Genomic DNA, 17,659 nt, shown 5'->3' with positions numbered 1-17,659 from the left:
GGCATTAACAATGTAATTTTGTTAAGTAAACATTTCATTCATAAATGTCGTTTTTTCAAGACAATTCCTAACATTACTCATTGGAGGAATGAGTTGAAACTTTTTTATAACTCTTTATTATTGATTAATTACAAGAATGCAGAGAAACTGGCTTCTTTTACAATCAATCTTATTGAATAATTTGAACATGTAAATGCCATTTATAACATGCTCCATGTTCTTCTGTTCTTTTATGTATTTCTTTTATAAGATATGCTCTGTAGGGCTGTAGTAAGATTTTACACTGTACCTGTTTTGTTTGTATTTGCTTCGTTAATAATAAAAACACATGTGTTCGTCCAGCAAACTCTACGTTACGTAATTACTATTCATAAGCCTTCAACTTGCGAACGTCTTGTTGCGTGGTTAATATTCATGATCCCGCCTTCAATTTTGTAGGATTGGTACATTCGTGAGCGGGCTACACTAGAGTTCTCCGCAGATCAGGAGCTCAGATTGTGATTTTTTAAACATCACAGACCGATCATATCAGAGTAAATGGAGGACACAAAGCCTGAGGAAACGAATGTGGAGGAGCAGAAAGTAAGTATATTTGAAGATTGTGAAATCAAACCGCTGCAGTCAGTCAGATTTAAGCTTTTCCGCTAACAGTATTTACAGACTATAAGTCCGATAGAATCAAAGAGACATCGAATAAAATGCAATTTGTGTATAAAACCTACGGTGATATCGGTGATAGATGTGATGATTGCTTTATTTTCTGTCTGGCTAGTGTATTTGAACATTGTTTCAAGCCTGCTGCTCTCCACTGATGTATAAAGGCCTTCTAAGATTAAATACCAATATTCTAATTGAATCTTTGAAATGACTAGCGGTATTAAACCACCTGATAGATAAATATACATATATATGTTGAGATGTGATTCATAAAAATGCTGCAGTTGGTTTGTTTTGTTCTAGATTGAGTTGTGATGATGTTAGCTAGCGGTTAGCATGTGAGGCTAAGTTAACTGTTGAACAGTAGGCTATTCAATATATCGACTTTAAATGTGTTTTATAACCTGCATCTTGTCACAGTCTGTGGATGTATACATAAAGGAGATCAGTATAGTTGTACATAAAGACCTTAGAATGATGAAATTCTGAACCACCAAACAATGAATATAGCAGCACCATCATTTCATTGTAAATAATGAATACATTCTAGAAAGTTCCTAATCAAATTTCAGTTTATGCTGTCCTAAAACTAAAATGAAATGGACATTTTTTTCAACATTTGAGCATATGATATAATTTTCTTTGTAGACCTTGATTTATTTAAAAATGTGACACCTGAGCAATTTCGCACAAGCTGTTGTTCTGAATATCAATATGTCCATAATTTGAATGGAGACACGAGGCCTTAGGTAATGACAGCTGCTCGATACTAACAAATACATAAAAATAAGTTAATATTGAATAATTTGAATTTGACAAATTAGCTAGTTCATATTTATTCTCTGCCTATTAAAACAGTTCTAAAAGAAGCCATAGCATCAACATTTTGAGAGAAACTGCACTGTTCACTGAGTAATAATAATAAATAAAAAAACGCTACAAGCTTCAGGCAAATTCATTCACACCACCTCTTCTATTTGCAAGAAAAGATAGGCCTAGCTCTGCTTTTTTAACTCAGTGCTGCACACAGTCTCGAACCACATTAGTACAATCAAGCTTGTATAAACAATGAAAGTACCAGTCAGAGTTTGACTAAATATAAGCACTCTTCGAATGCTGCTCGACCAATCAAAAAATGTTGTTTCCAAGATTATGCAAGATCGTATCACCCCCAGAATCATCATCCTCTATGCCCGTTTAAAAAAAACGTACCATATTATATGGATATCTTATTCTAGCTAATGTTAGTTAGCCTAATCAAAACAGCGCTTTTCTTAATCATGTAGTGCTATGCCAAGTAGGTTAAGTAGTTAAAAGGGTCAATGGAAAGCACAAAGAAAGGGAAATGTTTAATTTGACATTTCTTATTTAAAGTAATATAATGGGATATATAATGTAAAAGATGGTTTTGGACCTACTGGCCAAAAAACGGTTTACGCCAGGATTAAAAATAAATAGCTTACCCGATTTGCCGTAATTTCTAATTGGGCACAGTTTAGAGTACCCATAAAAAAAGCTTTCTCAGCCAATGGCATGGATTTGGGGTCGAGGAGAGGAATTTATCTTTAAAGGGGTCCTAGTATGCCTTTTTATAAAGTCTTTTTGTTTTTGGGGTATATTGTAATGTTTTCATGCTTGATTGTTCAAAAAACACATTATTTTTTCACATATTTTACATTATTACATCCCCAGTCGGTCTCGAACGTGTCGTTTTCGCTGAAGCCCCTCCTTCCGAAATACGAAAAATATTGTGATTGGTTAGCTGGCCCAGTGTGTTGTGATTTGGCACCACTTAGCATGTATTCGGGAAAAATGTCCCGCCCCCTTCATAACCGTGAGCTCTACTCGAATGTAAATATTAAGGATGGCATCAATTTCGAACCCGATTCAGACTCCGATTATGTTAACGAACAAGAGGATCTTGCAGAGCGTATTTAATGTAGCCTACGTACTTTGCAAGTATGGATTTCACAGGATGTTTCAGTGTTGTGTTTTTTGTTGTTGTTGTTGCTTGTATACGATGTTATCCTGAATATCCTCTAATAGACAAAATGGGAATGGATGGCTACGTCTTTCAGGAGAAGCTTTTGTGCGTATAAAAGCATTCTACTCTGTCTGTCTTCTGTTCTCTGTTAAATGTGCAGCGCACAGACAAACGTTTAGGATGTTTATAATGTTAAGGAACAAAAATTAATTTGAACTACTCTAAGGTCTTCAGCCTTAAGACAAACTTCTTCCGGGATGGAAAAAACAGCAACAACACTCTTCATCTTCTCTAATGCAGCTCAACCAGGCCTCGACAACTTTTCTGCGTATTCTGTGGGACTGGGAGGGAATTATTTAAATGAGGAACTTTATGACTTCATAAGATCCGGAAAAAACACGTTGTTGTCCAAACGTGGCTCGTTGTAGCTCTTAAGTGGATTCTGTTAAATAAAATATCTCCCTTTGGAGTGGATTTTGAGCTTTGTAACCTTGCAGATCTTTTTAATGCTCAAACAGCAACATTACACACTAAATTTAGCTAACTAAAGCAAAAAAGCTTAAAAGGGCCCCTTTAAAGGTGCACTATGTAGGATTTTCGAGAGAAAAAAATAAACTATTGACTCGTACAAAAATAATGCCTCTCAGTCATTACTTATGGTCCACTAGAAGTGTGTGGTGGTGTTTGTGTCTAGAGAGACACTGCCCAATGCCTGTATTTTAATTAGGGCCCAAGCCTTGAAAAGGCGAAGGCCCTATTGTTTTTCTAAGGATTATTATTCTTCTTCTTATTCTTCTTTATTATTATTATTATTTTACTACCTTTTGGGCACTTTTGGGGGCCTTAACGTGCTCAAAAACTCTTGAAACTTTGCACAAATGTCAGAACCTGCGGCCATTAGGGCCGCGCTGAAGCTGGGACCCGGGCGTGGCAGGGGGGCTCGCCAGCGCCCCCTGGAATGGGATTCAAAAACATGTCCATATATCAAACACGCTTGCATGTAATAATATGAAACTCGGTACACGTATAGATCTCATCGGGCCGAACAACTTTCGTGCTCTAAGTTTTACGCCAGTCCAACAGGAAGTCGGCTATTATGGGCTGTATGGAAACGCATGTTCTGGCATTTGAAACACTTGTCCTAGAGAATTCATCGGATGACCACGAAACTCGGTGTGCATGAAGTCAAGACATGGAGGATGCAAAATTGCGAGGGGATTTTTGATATCTCGAACGGTTTGTCCGTGGCGAGGAAACGAATTTATGGCGAATATTGGAAACAGGAAGTGTGTTATAACATCCTCATACATTAACTGATCTTGATGAAACTTCAGCAGTGTGTTCGCTGTAAGAGGCCGATCACATGGATGTGACTATTGTGAGTCAAAGTTATAGCGCCACCAACTGGCAGCAGGAAGTGTGTCACTTTCAAAATGCTTTGAAATCACCCTCTTATTTTTACCCGATTTGCTTCAAACTTCATCTGTATAATGTAAACACACGGCAGATGTAGACCTGTGAAAGGATTATTGATATCTTAAATACTGTTGCCATGGCAACGCATCAAACTTTAATATTCTTTTTGGGTGCATTTGAGGCTCTTAACATGCTTCAAATTGCATGAAACTCAACATGCATATCAGATTTATTAGGTACTAGGCATGTGTGAAGTTTCAGAAACGGGCGCGGTGGAGGGGCTCAGTAGCGCCACCTTTAGTCAAAAATGGGGTATTAGTTTTACCTACAGTAACAAAAATCGGTATTTATATTTATCTCCCCGAGCCGGACAACTTTCTAATTTACAGTCATTAGCTCCGACCAACAGGAAGTCAGATATTTTGGTTTGAATGTGATTTGATGGGAATTTTGCCAGTCTCTCTCAGTGTCTGTGTGTGTGAGAGAGGAGGGGGGCTTTATTTTAACCCTTTCTCTGCTGTGTGGGACTTCTCGGGCACTTTTGGGGCCCTTAACGTGCTCGAAAACTCTTGAAACTTTGCACACAGGTCAGAACCTGCGGCCATCAGGGCGGGGCTGAAGCTGGTACCCGGGCGTGGCAGGGGAGCTCAACAGCGCCCCCTTGAACGTGGTCCGAAAAACTTGGTCCATATATCAAACACGTTTGCATGTAATAATATGAAACTCGGTACACATATAGATTTAATCGGGCCGAACAACTTTCGTGCTCTAAGTTTTACGCCAGTCCAACAGGAAGTCGGCTATTATGGGCTGTATGAAAATGCAAGCCCCTGGAATTTGATATACTCCTCCAAGAAAAATTATCCTATCGCCACCAAACTCGGTCAGCATGAAGTAAAGACATTGTGGACGCTAAATTGCGGACGGATTTTTGATATCTCGAACGGTTTGGCCGTGGCGAGGAAACGAAGTTATGGCGAGAAAAGAAAAACACAATGTGTTATAACGTCTTCATACATTTATTGATCTTGATGAAACTTCAGCAGTGTGTTTGTTGTAAGAGGGCGATCACATGGATGTGACTATTGTGAGTCAAAGTTATAGCGCCACCAACTGGCAGCAGGAAGTGTGTTACTTTCAAGATACTTTTGACTAAAGTGGGTGGGTTATTTTTACCTACAGTCACAAAACTCGGTCTGTATATTGTGCTTATCGATCCGGACAACTTTCTCATTTACAGTCATTAGTTCCGACCAACAGGAAGTCAGATATTTTGGTTTGAATGTGGTTTTGTCTCTCTCTGACAGAGTTCCCCCTGCCATTCTCTGTGTGTGTGTGTGTGTGTGTGTGTGTGTGTGTGTGTGTGTGTGTGTGTGTGTGTGTGTGTGTGTGTGTGTGTGTGTGTGTGTGTGTGTGTGTGTGTGGGGAGGGAGGGAGGGAGGGAGGGCACACACACAGACAGCCCCCCCCTTTTCTGTGTGTGTTTGGAGGGGAGCAGAAAGACTCACACTAGAGTGCGGATCGGGCCAAATTTTTCAGTCCGAGCCTGGTCCGCGTCCGACAGAGCAGTAACCGAACCTGACCCGAGCCCGACAGGCATAAAGATATTTATGTTCGAGCCCGACCCGAGCCCGACAGTTAAAATCCCATTTTTTTCTCATACTAATGACAATTGTACGTTTTTTTGTGTGGAAAGCCCGCTTTTATTAAGCAACTGTAGGAAGGCAATCGGAAATGTCAACAGGACAAGCGCATCAGCGCGCGGAGCAACAAGCGCTCTTAACACCTGGCGCGCGCACATTATGCACGCGTTTCGTTGTCACGGCTACATAAACAAATGTCCGCACACAGGAAGACGGATGTTATGGTAATATTTTACATGTATTTTAATCACAAAAACGAACGTTTGCATCAAGTGAAAGCATCAGGCACATCGGCTACCTACATAATAAGCTGTTTTAAATTTAAAATGTTCAATGCCTTATCGCGCTGATGTGACCGAGCCCGACCCGAACCCCAACATCATTTCTAAATATCTGTCCGAACCCGGCCCGGCCCGTCGGGTACCGGCGGGTCCCGTCGGGCTCGGGTCGGGTATCCATCCTCTAACTCACACTGATGCAAGCTCTAAAGCAGACTTCTTCTCGACAGTCAAAGCGGGGTTACGTTATTGCCCGTCGTGCACAGGAACCCGAAAGGCAACGGGGTGGCGGCTTTATATATATATATATATATATATATATATATATATATATATATATATATATATATATATATATATATATATAAATAAATATAGCTGCAAGCAGCGATGGAGGGCCCAAGCCGGTGGCAGCGCCAGCCCGGTGCCTTTAGTGAAACTAAAGGCACCAGGGTGGCGGTGCCACCGGCTTGGGCCCGTAATCGCTGCTTGCAGCTATATTTATTTATATATATATATATATATATATATATTTTCTTCTTAAATTCCTGTGGTCAGGATGTTTCAGGGCTCAGTCTCAGACTAAAATGCAAGTTTGAGCCGTTTTAACAGAAAGTAACTTATGCCAGTGACTTGTTTTGTCTCAAGATGCACTCCAGTAATGTTTTTTTCTTTCTAGGACACGTTTATAAAAGGTACTTAAATGTCCTAATTGAACTAAGGCATCCTACAAATGTGTAGAGCTCACGCTTAACAAACTATCCGTGGCTAATGTAAATGCCTCTGATTGGCCGTTGTGTTTACATGCTCCTCAAACATGTCTGTGATTGGCTACAGCTCCAAAAACATATTACGAATATCGTGAATAGAAACCTTTCTCACTCTTCACAGAACGCTCACACAAATACTAGTAATGGGCGATATAAACGATATGCGATATAAACGATACAAAATTGGCCTACGATATCGCGATAATGCATGTTGATGACGCAATCTACCCGCGAAATTTAGAGCCATGAGCTGCAACCGGCTGAAACGCATCATATATTCGTCGTCATCTTGAGTAAACATGACTGAAAGCGAAACGGAGGAGCTGGTGAAAAAGATCGGTGCAACATCCATTATTTGGACTTGGTTTGGATTTAAGCCGTCCGATGAGCAGCAGCAAACTATACAGAGTGTGTGGGGCAACAGTTCGGTAACACACACGACTAATCTGCTCTACCACCTCAAAACGAAACATGTCACTGAATACCAGCGCGTATTCACAAAATAATGGTGTAAACACAAAATCTCTGTGTGCCCGATTTTAAGATTCGTTGTTGTGTTGCTTTTTAACTGAGAAGACATCAGTTTTTCTGCTCTTTGCATGTTTTGTGTCCTTTAGCCAAACTAAAACTACATTTAATTTCGAGTGCCTTCTGCACTGTTTTGCACTTATTACGGTCTAATAAGTGCAAACAACTCCAGATAAATTCTCTAACCAGAATGCTTTGCATCTGTCATGCACTGATCAGTCTGCACAGAGCTGCTTTAAGTCGAACTCGCCTATAGACTGTCGCACAACTCTGAAATTCTGAAAACGTCAAGACTATAATGCGATTAATTTTGACCGTTAGCTACACTTTCGCTGAGCTTGATATCTCCTAATAATAAGATCTTGGGCAAGCATCTATGATTTATTTTTTCAGAATTTTGTTTAGAAAAACTCCCTTGTGTGTGAGTCCTTGATATATTCTTTTAATGGTTCCAGTATGGCCTAAATGTATCGCATTTAAATATGTGAGTGATGTGTGTGTTTTCTCTCAGGAGGAGGAGAACAAGATCTGTCTAGAAAAACTGGAGGAAGCCAAACTGAAGGATAAATACCCTCACCTGGGTAATAAACCCGGAGGATCCGATCTCCTCAGAAAAAGACTGCAGAAGGGGGTGAGATTCATTCATACTCTCTCTTTCTACTCCTGCTGGTGGGATGAAAACCCTTTTATTTTATTTTATTTTATTTTTAGACCACTGGGTTATAAGAGATACAGATCACAGGTGTTTGGTGGTCTTATACTGGCGGTAGTAGAACATCACAGCGTCATGTGACTTGAGTCATGAGCTACAGATAGCATGGGAACTGTGTTATGGATAGGAGAAAAGTAAACTCGGTCGTGGACTACCTGTCAAAAGTTTGGATGATTATGATTTAAAAGAAAAAAAGTTTTTATAAGAAGTGTCTTATCTTACCAAGGCGGCATGTAATGGATATTATAGCCTAGTAAAAATGGGAATATAATTTATTCCTGTGATGGCAAAGTTTTTAGCATCATACATTACTCCAGTCTCCAGCACCATACACTGCTCTACAGTAATTTGAAAGTGATTGCAGTACCAGTTTTGGCCACAATCTTACATACGGTTCCTTTAAATTTCAGTTTGATCAATAATAGCCATTATAAAAGTATAAGTAAAAGGTACAAGAAGCTATACAATAAGAAATAAAGCAAACAATTCAGTCAAATGTACAAATTCAGCCCTCTAGTCTAACGTAAAGTTAAATAGCCTAAATATATGAAACTTCACTTAGCCCTCAAACAAAACGATTGGCCAGGGAACGAATTATAGATTCACGAGACCAAAGATCGCTGTTAGGTCTACACAAGACGAATTATATCTCATGTTTAACCACTACAGTCTTTATAAATAGACCACAGATTTGAGCTTTAAACGACTACATTCTCGCCTAAAAAACTTTTAAAACTACATTTCGTGACACGATAACAGTAGTTTTATATTTCACCTGTATATTAAAAAATGGCGCTTTTAATGTTGCCATTCCCCTTGTAGCACGCGCAAGTGACGATTCTCTGTCAACCAATCAACGTACTGCAGCGAGTCTAGCTCCACCCTTTAGTACCGTACCACTGTGCTAGGTACCCCAACGGAAGGGTACCCAAAAAGTGGTACGGTACGATTCAGCATTTTGGTACCATTCACAACTTTTGACAGTGGAAACGCAAATAATTGCGTTCCGCACCATACCGCTCAGTGGAAACGAGCCATAAAATGCTGATTTGGGGCTGAATTTTTAATCAGTTATTATTGGTGCTCAATTATTAATAGTGGTTCTTATTACCAAAATTGAAGAAAAAATGTGCTGCTTATTATTATCATTATTATTATTTTTTTTTTTTTTGAAAAAATATATATTTTTTAACTTTTTAATTGTCTTTACTCACTTTTGATCACTTTAATGTGTCCTTGCTGAATAAAATTGTTAAAAAATTAAAAAACGTTTGAATGAATGGTAGTGTGTCATGGTTTCCACAAAAATATTAAGCAGCAAAACCTTGTTTTCAACATTTAATAATAAGAAATGTTTTTTGACCACCATATTAGAATGATTTCTGAGGGATCACGTAACTGAAGACTGGAATAATGATGCTGCAAAATGAAAAACAAAAAGTTATAAATTATTATATTTTATAATATATTCAAATAGAAACCGTTATTTTAAATGGTAATAATATTTCACAATATTATTGATTTTACTGTGCTTTTATCAAACAAATGCAGCCTTGGTGAGCATAAGAACTTCTTTCAAAATCTTAATTCTGAACTTTTGACCGATATTGTAGACAAATGCCTCTGATTGGCCTTTTTTGGGAGTAAAATTACATTAAAATGTGTTGAGAATTTTCTATTTAGTTTTTGTTAAACATGGTTTCATTCCCATTCAGTGGCATGAATATGTTTATGTATATTTCCAGTGTAACATCTTTCAAAGTGCTCTGGAACAGAAATAAAACACTTCCTGTGCCATGATTCACTCAAACAAATTCTCCTCGACTGCTTTCTCTCCCAGCCAAAATACTTTGACTCGGGCGACTACAACATGGCGAAGGCCAAGACCAAGAACAAGCAGCTCCCAGTGGCACAGATGGAGAAGGTCGAGATCACCGGAGACCACATCACCGGAGACCACATCCCCACCCCTCAGGACCTGCCGCAGAGGAAACCCTCTCTGGTGGCCAGCAAACTGGCAGGCTGATACCTGCTGGTGTCCTTCACTCCACACTCCCTCTTCCTGTCTCAGTCTTCATCCACATTTATCTCCGATCCTGCATTCCTGCCCTCGTCCTCTTTCGTTTCCTGTCTTATCTGAAAATACACTGAATATTCAAGAGTTGCAGATGTTACAGGGCTGTGATGCCGCTCTGTCTGTGAGATGGGTTGGGTCGTGGCTCCAAAGGCGGTTCTCAAAGTTCTCAAAAGGTCCTCTGATATTTTAAATGTGTCGTAGTATGTAGTTGAAAGTGTACATATTTGCTAGTGAGTGAGGGCAAACAGCATTTTAGAAGATGTTCTGCATTTAATTCTAACCATTCCTGTATTACCCACTGCTTAGAGCAAAGGTCTTGAACCCTGTTCCCGGGGACCCACTGTCCTGCAAAGTGTATATGTAACCTGCTTCAGCACAACTGAATTTCACACCAGTGTGTTTTTCAAGTGATCCCGAAGAGCTTGATTAGCTTGTTCAGGTGTGTTTGATTTAGGTTTGAAGACTTCTGGCTTCGAGGACTACAGGTCACCAAAAAATGAAAATTCTGTCATTATTTACTCAACTCGTATGACTTCATTTCCTCTGGCGAGTGCAAAAGGAAGATGTTTAGTGGAATGTCCAAGCTGCTCTTTTTCAATCAAAGAAGGTCTGGGCTGTAAACCTCTAGGAATTTCAAAAAAGTACAGCAAATATTCCTCACGAGACTTGTATCTTGAAGCTGTACGATAACTCAACCTTCAAATCATGTATTGCAATCATTCATGAGAAATGCAGCAACCGTTAGCATTTGGCGCTAACGCACGAGCACCGTAAATAAAACAAAAATCGAACAAAGTCTAAATATGCATGAATGAGATTTGAAAGCTTTTTTTGGGTAACACTTTACATAAGGTCCCGTTAAATAACATTAGTTAATAATTTAATACATTTGTTCTAGTATTTATGGATCTTAAAGTTAATAAAAATACCACTGTTCATTGTTGGTTAAAGATTACAAAATGCTATTTTTTTATTGTTAGTTCATGTTTAACTAATGTAGTTAACTAATGCGAGCGAATGGAACCTTATTGTAAAATGTAACAGCTTTTTTCTATTACGACTGATCACATGGCTTCAAAGAAAGTCATGTGGTGTTAGAATGACAGAAAGGTGAGTAAATGGTACCAGAATTTTCATTTCAGAGTGAACTTTTTCCATGTTTTGCGGAGTTAATTGCTTGAATCGATAATGAATTGAAAGTAATCTCTAATAATGTGGTTGATCTGCACCCCGTTTCGTTCATGAGAATGCTCGTTTCTTTTTGTCATGCTTCAGCTTTAAGTGAAGGACACTTGGTTAGTCATGTTTGATAGCATGTAATGCAGATCTCCGAGGCTGCTGTCATCTTGCCTTGTATCATAGAGCTTAAAGCCTTATAATGATGTAGTGCCAACACACAGATTGGCAAGCAGTTCTAGAACGCCACACGTTCACATCACGCATCATCTGTGTCTGGTTGTAGACACCAGGCAGTGAGGATACTTCACCTTCTGATGTGTAATAAACTCCATGAGATCTCCTGTACATTGTCTTCTATGCAGAGGAGGGAGACAGTCGCCTGTCGGCTCCTCACACCACATCGTCGCACTACAGTAAATTGTCCACGGTTTGCATGAGCATAAACTGTGGCCGCTTTTGAGCCATTTTGACTTGTAAATAAAATAGTTTTGCAAACCTTCTGTGGTTTTGAGTCTATTTTTTATAAGCAAAAGATCTATTTGACTCTCTTCATTTCACAGATTCCAAAAATCATGCAATCATGATTTGCAATCATTAGGAAATATGGTAACGCATCCTAATGTCATATTGTATTACGTCTTTCAGAACAGAATATGCATAAGGTGAAGGCTTATGACAGTCTAAGACAAGAACTATGGTGTGTAATGGGCTTTTTGTTGTAATATTGAATAATATCAGCATTATATTACTTACAGTGTATCACTACGTGTGTGTGGAATGGAATCGTATGCCAGTTGTATTCACTTATAAAGCATAGCCTGTTTTTTTGATTAATCAAAAGTGCTTTTAATGGCAGAGTCAAACATTTATTGAGTGGAGGAGAGGAACATCGGTTATTCTGTTTTTTTTTTATCTTTACATATTGGAAAGACTTAAATTTAATTTATTTTCTTCTGGCCTATATACTTTGTTTTGCTCTATAACATTCTAGAGACAAGCAAAGTAAAAAAAAAATCTGAACACGTTCATGGGCAAAAAAAGAGAGAAAACGTCCTGCATAAATATTGTCACCCTTGGTAAATATGAGCAAAATTGGCCTAGTCTTTAACCTTTAAAGAGGTCATGGCATGCCTTTTCGTTATTCTGATGTAAACTGATCTATGACCCGACGAAGAGAGTCCGTTACCATAAAGCTCTGAATCTGAAGAATGGAGGAATAGTCTCAGAGACATCCTTCAGAAAATTCAGAGCAGTTATTTTGGCAAAGGGGGGTTTGCACAAAGTATTAAAGGAAGAGACACAAATATATTTGAGTAACAAATAATTATGTAGAATGATAATAAATAAATAAAAAGATTAATGGTTACACATTTTGTGGATATTTTGAATAAAAGACCAAGAGGACAAACACATATTTTCCATACCCTGGTTTGCTCATATTTGTCAAGAAAAGTCCATTATTATAAAATATAACTTTTGTTTGCTTGGTTTCCAATTCTTTCCATTGAAAATGATTGTTTAATGGAAATTATGTCTATATTACAGATGCAGCACATATGTTTTAATGTTAATGAAAAAGTTAATGAAACCACTGAAGAAATGGCAGTTTTCCCTCCATCAAAAACGAAACCCCCTTTTAAAGGTTATTCTGCTGCAATTATTGATCTTACTGATCTACTACTTAAGCTTTTTATTATTATTATTATTAAATGTTGCTGTTGTTTCTTTGAGAAATACTGTTTTTCCATTGGTTTGGTGTCAAATCTAACAGTAGCCTAAATACTAGCCTTATGGACCGTTATGACCAGTTTGAATTGTTTCTCCTTCTATTGTGAGAACGGGGGATTAGTTTTGGATATTAACTCACTGATTCTTGAGAGTCGGGACAAAACATGTCCCACATAGAAAAGTCTAATTTATAGCAAAAATTAAGAAATTCATCATGATTGGCATTACAAAGTTAAATCTAAAGGATTTGTATATACCTATCTGATTTTTAGAATAAACTTTTTATCTTTTTGGGGAAAATTTGAAGGTTTTCTACAGGTCCACGTAGAAGGTCCATGTTATTGCACTTGTCCTCAGCAAGAGGTCACAACATTAACCATCCCAAAAAACTTTAAAAAAGCTCTACAATTGTGAAAACATATATATCAAATACAAAATAAGGGGTATACATATAAAAAACAATGCATTTAGTGAACATCAAACAATATTTTCCATAGAAATCTGCCTATTAAAGTTGTGTCCTCAGTTTCTGTCAACTCCGTCAGATATTTTCATAAAGCTCTTTAAATCAGGAAATAGCATGGTCAGCTATATCCCTGAGGACCGCTTTTCATCTCCCTGCCTGTGGTGAATGCAGCAATACCACACATGCTCTAGTACGTTTTACATTTTTTTATATTTTAGACAAACAATGTCAATATTCTTATGGTCACAGCTGCACCATGTCAATACCATCTTTCTGTTAAGATACTTTTTTTTAAACCATAGTGGATTGAATTTAAGCATTTTAGTGAGGTTATTGGGACCGCTAGCAACTGAGGAAAAACTACCTAGCTGCAGTGTACAATACATGTTTTGGCGGAAAATACATGCCCTTACGTCAACTCCGTCAGACGTCAACTCCGTCAGGTTCTATGTCTGACGGAGTTGACCTGTACGATGACGGAGTTGACAAATCCACCAATAACCTCTTAATGTGCGAATATAATATTATTTGTGAATATAGTGAAGGGTTAAACTGTTATTTCAGGGTTTTATTTACACATAAATGCACATACATAGCATGCATTACATTATTTAACCATACGCATCTGACTTGTAGAGAATGGGCAGGCAGTGGTCTGCTTATTATTGTGTAACGTGTAACTTTGCCAGCACTTTAATATATATATATATATTTATATATATAGAGACAGATAGACAAATGAGAAGCCAGTGTAGGGCTGGGCGATATGGCCAAAAAAATGTATCACGGCAGAGGGTAGCCCCTGGTTTCCCTTATTGTTTTTTATAGTTGGAAACGGTTTAATTTAAAATAGTTGGAAACGGTGTATGTGCAATATGTTTATTATAGTTTGCTTTACAGTAAGTTCAATACTCTAATAACAAGGAGTAGTTTTAGTAGTAGTGTTTAAAGAGCACATCTGTTCACTAATCAGCAATGCACACATTTTGTGTCAACACCGTCAGTTTTTCGTCAACACCGTCAGTTTTTCGTCAACACCGTCAGATCTTCGACGTTTGGATGTATGTTTTTGTTAATTTTTTTGGGGAAAAAAATATTCTTCCTTCAGTTGGTGTTGTTTTTGTAATAAAGGACCATCTGATCTACATCCTCTTAGGTTTTATTTATTTAAGGAATTTGTTTTTACAATATTGAAATTAAAATCAAAGTTTGAAAATGCAAATATTTAGAAATCTGAGTTTTCAGAATAGTGTGAAATCACAACTTAAGTTTATATATTGTATTTTGTTTACATATCAGAGTAACTAAACACTATTACAATATACTTCATAACTTTAGATTCTTGTTGGATTGGAAGAATTTAAATTGTTTACTTTTTAGTGTGTCTGACGGAGTTGACACAAATCCAGTTCTGAAGGGAAACATGTAAATTTGTTTAAAATGTGTTTTTATTTAGAACCTGTTCCTTTACATGGTTAAATAGCTAAGACCTTTCTCTGCAGAAACGTATAACTCTAATTGATATAGTGTGTATTTTAAAAAAAAGTTTTTTAAAACGTGTTTTGTCCCGACTCTCAAGAATCAGTGAACTAAATTAAAATATAAAAATACATATTTTATATAATTAATTAGTGGACGCAATGACTCATGATCCTCAGCATCCGTTGCTATGGAGACGGAGCCAGTCCGCTTTGCGATTGGGTGATTTCTTCAGTGATTTCTCATTGAGCTCAAACCATTGTAAGTTATGAGGCTCACAATTTAAATGTTTTCAAGGAGTAGTTCACATTAAAATTAAATTTATCCCCTCAAGCCATATGACTTTCTTCTTTCAGACGAATACCTTTGGAGTTATATTATTAAACACCCTGATGCCTCCGAGCTTTATAATGGCATTGGATTGTAACCATAAGATTGAAGCTGAAAAAATGCATCTATCCATCATAGACAAACTCCACACGGCTCCGGGGGGTTAATAAAGGCCTTCTGAAGTAAAGACATGAGTTTGTGTAAGAAAAATATTCATATTTAACATGTTACAAAGTAAAATTCTAGCTTCCGGCGAAACAAAGTCTACTTACGCCTAATGCGCAACTTATGCAGTTGGAAGTATTTTTTATAGTCTATGGTTGGAAGTAGCGTTGTGCGTCATGGCGTAGCCGTAGCGTAAATATCAGCAGTATGTCGCATTACTCGCATAAGTTGCGCTGTACACTTAAGTCGGATCCATATGTTTGTTTGGCACGTTTTTACTTTAATTATCCCCACCCCAACTGTATGTTCAAGTATAAAACGATTGAGGTATATAAAGGTAAGCTATAAAAAACTCTACTTCAGTCATGTTTCAGTTCAAGAGCCATGCTTCTACCCTCTTGGTTGGTATTGGGGATCCTGCGAGTCAAGGTTATGTTTGGTGGCCATTGTAATGCAGACAGATACAGACAGACAGACAAATGGAGCTAGAATTGTGTCTTTATTACATGCGAGAAAATAAATGATCTGAGAGAAAAAAAAAGTTTGAGAGAAAAAGTTATCACACTGATAGAAAAAAAGCATTTCATGAGAGAAAAAAAATATATTTGAGAGAAAAAGTGTTCATACCAATAGAAAAAAATTATATTTGAGACTAAATTTTTTTTGAGAGAAAGTATTTCCTCTAGATTAGAACATAAAAAACATATAAATTTGAAATTTGTACAATTATTTCTGAGAAAAAAAATCTCTCTCAAAATACTTTGAAAAAACTCTCAAATATATATATATATTTGCTATCAGTGTGAAAACATTTTCTCTCTAAACAAAAAAAAAGTGTTTCTCTCAAAACGCTTTTCTTTGCTCTCGATGCAATTTCTTGCTCTCGTGTCAGGATTTTGCTTTCGCTGTGAAAATTGTGTCATGGGCGGGGCCATGTTCCTATTGGCCAGTCGGGTGAGCATCGTCTTGTTTTGGGAGTCGAACTGAATCATTACACCATTGTTCGTTTCACCTAGATAGATGCCGCCTCTGCCTTAGTTGAGCACGGACACTCCAATGTTTGGGTAAGATGATGACACACACAACTCGGTGGGTAGCTGGCTGAGCAAGTTCAGCATCACTGAAAAAATCAAATCAAATCAAAGATTAAACATGAAAAAATAGCACTCATATTCATAAATGAATGTGTATTATATTATTAGCTTGCTAATCGCTAGTAAAGCTACATGGAGACATGGCAACTAGCCTACAAACAAACTTAATTTAAATTATTGTAAATATTTAATTCACAAAATGTACTGTATACGTTGCATGCGTTTAATAAGATTTGTCATTATTATTTTACTAAAATAAATATAACTTTTTTTTACTTATTTTGGGGTTCCCGTAACTTACCTGCAACAGTAGTTTGAGCTCAATAAGAAATCACTGAAGAAATCACCCAATCGCAAAGCGGACTGGCTCCGTCTCCATAGCAACGGATGCTGAGGATCATGCGGTATCATGAGTCATTCTGACGTCCACTTATTAAATATATATTTATTTTATTTTAATTGAATTAACATACAAAACTAATCCCCGTTCTCACAATCGAAGGAGAAACAATTAAAACTGGTGGACCATAACGGTCGAGGCTCATGGGTAGGCTACTATAGGCTACAGTGTTAGCCTGTTAGATTTGACACCAAACCGATGGGAAAACAGTTATTTCTCAAAGAAGATGCAGCAACATTTAACGTTAGATGTCCGTGGCACAACTTTACAGTCTCGTTAACGTGAAGAATATATTTAATATATTTTGACTGGAAGGAACCATGACGATGATTTACAATAGTGAGTAACGTGCCATGTCACGAACTGCCGTATGACCTAGCCTACAGTTTGTATTTTACTATACGTATTTTACTAATAACAATGTTTTGTTACAATATTTTCACCGCAAAAAAAAAAAAAAAAAAAAAAAAAATGCAGAGACGGTAACTATACAGTGGTCTCAACGTGTAGCCTAAATAAGTAACCTAGGAGAATATGGAAATGGCCGATTTACTGTGTGTGTGGTGGGTGGTGGCGCGGGGTCTAGTATGATATTAATTTTGTTATGTAGGCTAATTGTAATTTTAATATATTTTATTTTTATATATAGCCTATCTGCATTTACTGCTATTCGTATGATTATTAATAGTTTTCATTTTGTGTCATAAAAAATAAAATAAAAAAATATATAGAAAACTCAGTGGGATTTGTGAT

At 37.4% G+C, this 17,659-nt stretch overlaps 1 protein-coding gene across 1 annotated transcript; it reads left to right on the top strand.

Annotated features, from left to right (window-relative positions):
- The first annotated feature begins 350 nt into the window (after positions 1-350).
- On the top strand, positions 351-12,277 carry arpp19a (cAMP-regulated phosphoprotein 19a). Its single transcript, XM_079620597.1, has 3 exons — positions 351-582; positions 7,788-7,907; positions 9,829-12,277. The coding sequence occupies exons 1-3, from the start codon at positions 538-540 to the stop codon at positions 10,012-10,014; spliced, it is 351 nt and encodes a 116-aa protein (XP_079476723.1). The 5' UTR covers positions 351-537; the 3' UTR covers positions 10,015-12,277.
- Positions 12,278-17,659: the final 5,382 nt, after the last annotated feature.

This window comes from Phoxinus phoxinus (assembly GCF_949152265.1).
Source record: "Phoxinus phoxinus genome assembly, chromosome: 8".
NCBI lineage: Eukaryota > Metazoa > Chordata > Actinopteri > Cypriniformes > Leuciscidae > Phoxinus > Phoxinus phoxinus.
This window is presented reverse-complemented; position numbering and strand designations above follow the sequence as displayed.

Coding starts and splice junctions, on each gene's coding strand:
- arpp19a (XM_079620597.1), top strand. CDS start 538: ATGGAGGACACAAAGCCTGAGGAAACGAATGTGGAGGAGCAGAAA. Junction 583..7,787: donor CGAATGTGGAGGAGCAGAAA/GTAAGTATATTT, acceptor GTTTTCTCTCAG/GAGGAGGAGAACAAGATCTG. Junction 7,908..9,828: donor GAAAAAGACTGCAGAAGGGG/GTGAGATTCATT, acceptor TTTCTCTCCCAG/CCAAAATACTTTGACTCGGG.